The sequence below is a fragment of the Morus notabilis genome, unplaced genomic scaffold (assembly GCF_000414095.1).
Source record: "Morus notabilis unplaced genomic scaffold, ASM41409v2 Scaffold359, whole genome shotgun sequence".
Lineage (NCBI taxonomy): Eukaryota > Viridiplantae > Streptophyta > Magnoliopsida > Rosales > Moraceae > Morus > Morus notabilis.
In genome coordinates this window covers 202757-205161 of record NW_010365790.1, presented here as the reverse complement: position 1 = coordinate 205161, position 2405 = coordinate 202757, and the positions used below count along the sequence as shown (strand labels likewise).

General features: G+C 31.7%; 1 protein-coding gene across 1 annotated transcript in view; it reads right to left on the bottom strand.

Moving 5' to 3' along the window:
• LOC21391599 (arginine decarboxylase) overlaps positions 1 to 198 on the bottom strand; it is a gene marked incomplete at its 5' end in the record, with an annotated part of 2577 nt that extends 2379 nt beyond the window's left edge. Inside the window, one exon of the mRNA XM_024172618.1 lies at positions 187 to 198. Coding sequence (XP_024028386.1) covers positions 187 to 198 — 12 coding nt within the window. The remainder of the gene's footprint in view (positions 1 to 186) is intronic.
• Positions 199 to 2405: the final 2207 nt, after the last annotated feature.

Sequence of the window (2405 nt, the reverse complement as noted above, 5' to 3'; positions counted from 1 at the left end):
AAGCTCTTCCGACATTTTTATTATCAATTAATTTCCTCTCAAAGTCAAACAAAATGCAGATGAAAAAATTGAGCTTTGCCCATTAACTATTGTTATTTCTCCTACAATCATTCTAATCCTCAGGCTAATGTTTCCTCTAATCTTCTCTAACATCGTTAGCTAATTGATAACACTAATAATACCCACCTGAGAATGACAAACAACAATTGGGCTGCTGAAATTCTTATTCTTGACAAATCCCAAATGACAAAAACTCTGCAAAAGAAAAAACAAGAACAACCCCAATACTTTAAGAAGGGAAGATATATGTATATGTACTTTGGAATTGAACAAGAGAGACAAAGAGAACTTACGGAGTTTAGATAAGAAGAAGAAAACATTGGAGCAACATAAGTTAAGCATGTCATGGATTCCTACAAACAACGTTTGCTTGATTGGCTTTTTGTTTGTTTTCTCGTTACTCTTCTGCGTGCTTGTGCTTTGAGTGTTTGTTTTTGTTTTTTATTTTTTAAAATGTGAATGTTCGAATCTATTCTGCTGCGTCTTTTGCTGGACCAAATACCAATAATGGGCCCAACCCATAATTGATAGCTAGCCCAAACATATTGGGCTAGGTTCATATGAACCACAGATGGGCCTTTCTATGGATCCGGATTAGCAAACATTCCCAATTCTCTCTCTCTCTCTCGACAATTGAACACAAATCCGAGTTAACTAGCAAAATGAACTAATGGAAGTAGTAACATGTTATTATTTCATCGGGGGAAATTAATAAACTACACTATTATTGTTATTGTTGTTATTATTATTTGTAGTGTTAATAGGCCATAGGTATATTCCCTGTTGGTTTGGATGGTTTAAAAGTTATCTCATTAGTTTGAAATTTTAACTTTGAACAATCCTTCCCTTTATCTGTTCTTGGCTAAGGAATTTATTTGAAACAACTTTTTGAAGGAAAGACAGGAAAGTTATCTCTTTTTAACTTTGGCCTTTCCACTCATTCTATAAGTTCCAATTTCCTATCTATGTTTTTTTTTTTTTTCCATCTTTTATTCATTGGATTAGCTAAATGAGTTGGCTTGTGGGATCCAACACAAAAAAAGTGAGCTTGACTTTGGCATGTGTTTTGCATTTAATGTTGTTTGGATTGAATGTATAAAACTATATATCTTCCTCTCGGATGCCAATGTTGCCACGTCCATTCCATTTATTCACATATGTTGCATTGCCCTTCCCTCCTTTCAATCATATCATTGGGACTGTTCCCCACTATAATCAATAGCCCACTAAAGATATTCCACCCAACCAAAAAGAAACACTAATAAAATCACTAATATAAATATATATATATATATACACACACTAATTTTCAATAATTACGTTAGGTGGTTACTATTAAATATAAAAATTTAATAACATAGCGTTTAAGATCATATATACTATATATATATTACAGTCATATAACATGTTAAAAAAGTTAGGAGAAAGGTTAAGTCGTTAAGGTGTAACAAGGCGTTCATATACATATAAAATGTAAAGGTTTAAGTATGTATTAAGCCATGTTTGAACATTTCACCTGAGGTTTTTTTTTTTTCATTTAATTTTGTGTATAAAATTTTGTAAAATTTGTATTTTTCTCTCCTAAAATTTTACATCTCTTAATTAATTACTCCATCTCGTTACTCATTAGTTCAGTCACACTCCGCCCATCTTACTAATTTTTTTTTACCCTGCATACAATTATATGTCCTTGCTATTGCTAGCTGTAGCGTGACATATATATTGGTAGGTACCATAAAGGTTTAATTATTGAATGTATGATCAATGGACCATGTTATAATTCTTTCAATAAATCATACAATGCATTGGATAATAATAATCAGGATAATATCTATTCGGCAATTAAATGCCAGATTACGACATGACATATTGATTTTCCTACATATATATATATATATATAGTTGTACATATGGACATGAGAATATTTATATCAAATATAAGTGATTAAACTTAGGTTTGACTAATATGTTTGTGAACATTTCTCTCTCGGTTTTAGGGCACATGCACAGACAGGTCCCAACCTCTGGATATAACACCCAAGAAAAAAATAATAATAACGTTCGACAAGGCTAAACATATACATATATATATATACACACGTTAATATTGTGCATAAATATATATATATATATATATATATATTCACTTTCTAAGGCTAAACAAGGCTGAAAATCACAAACTCCAATGGAATAATATTGTTGCGATCTATAGTCACTATATAGTAGAAAAATTACTTAAATTTTGCTCCCTTTTTTGAACCCTACACCCTGATGTGCGATCGCGAAGAATCAACGATTAAAGAGGGATAACATATGAAGAATCTCTTTCATGCGGCGCCCCCCCC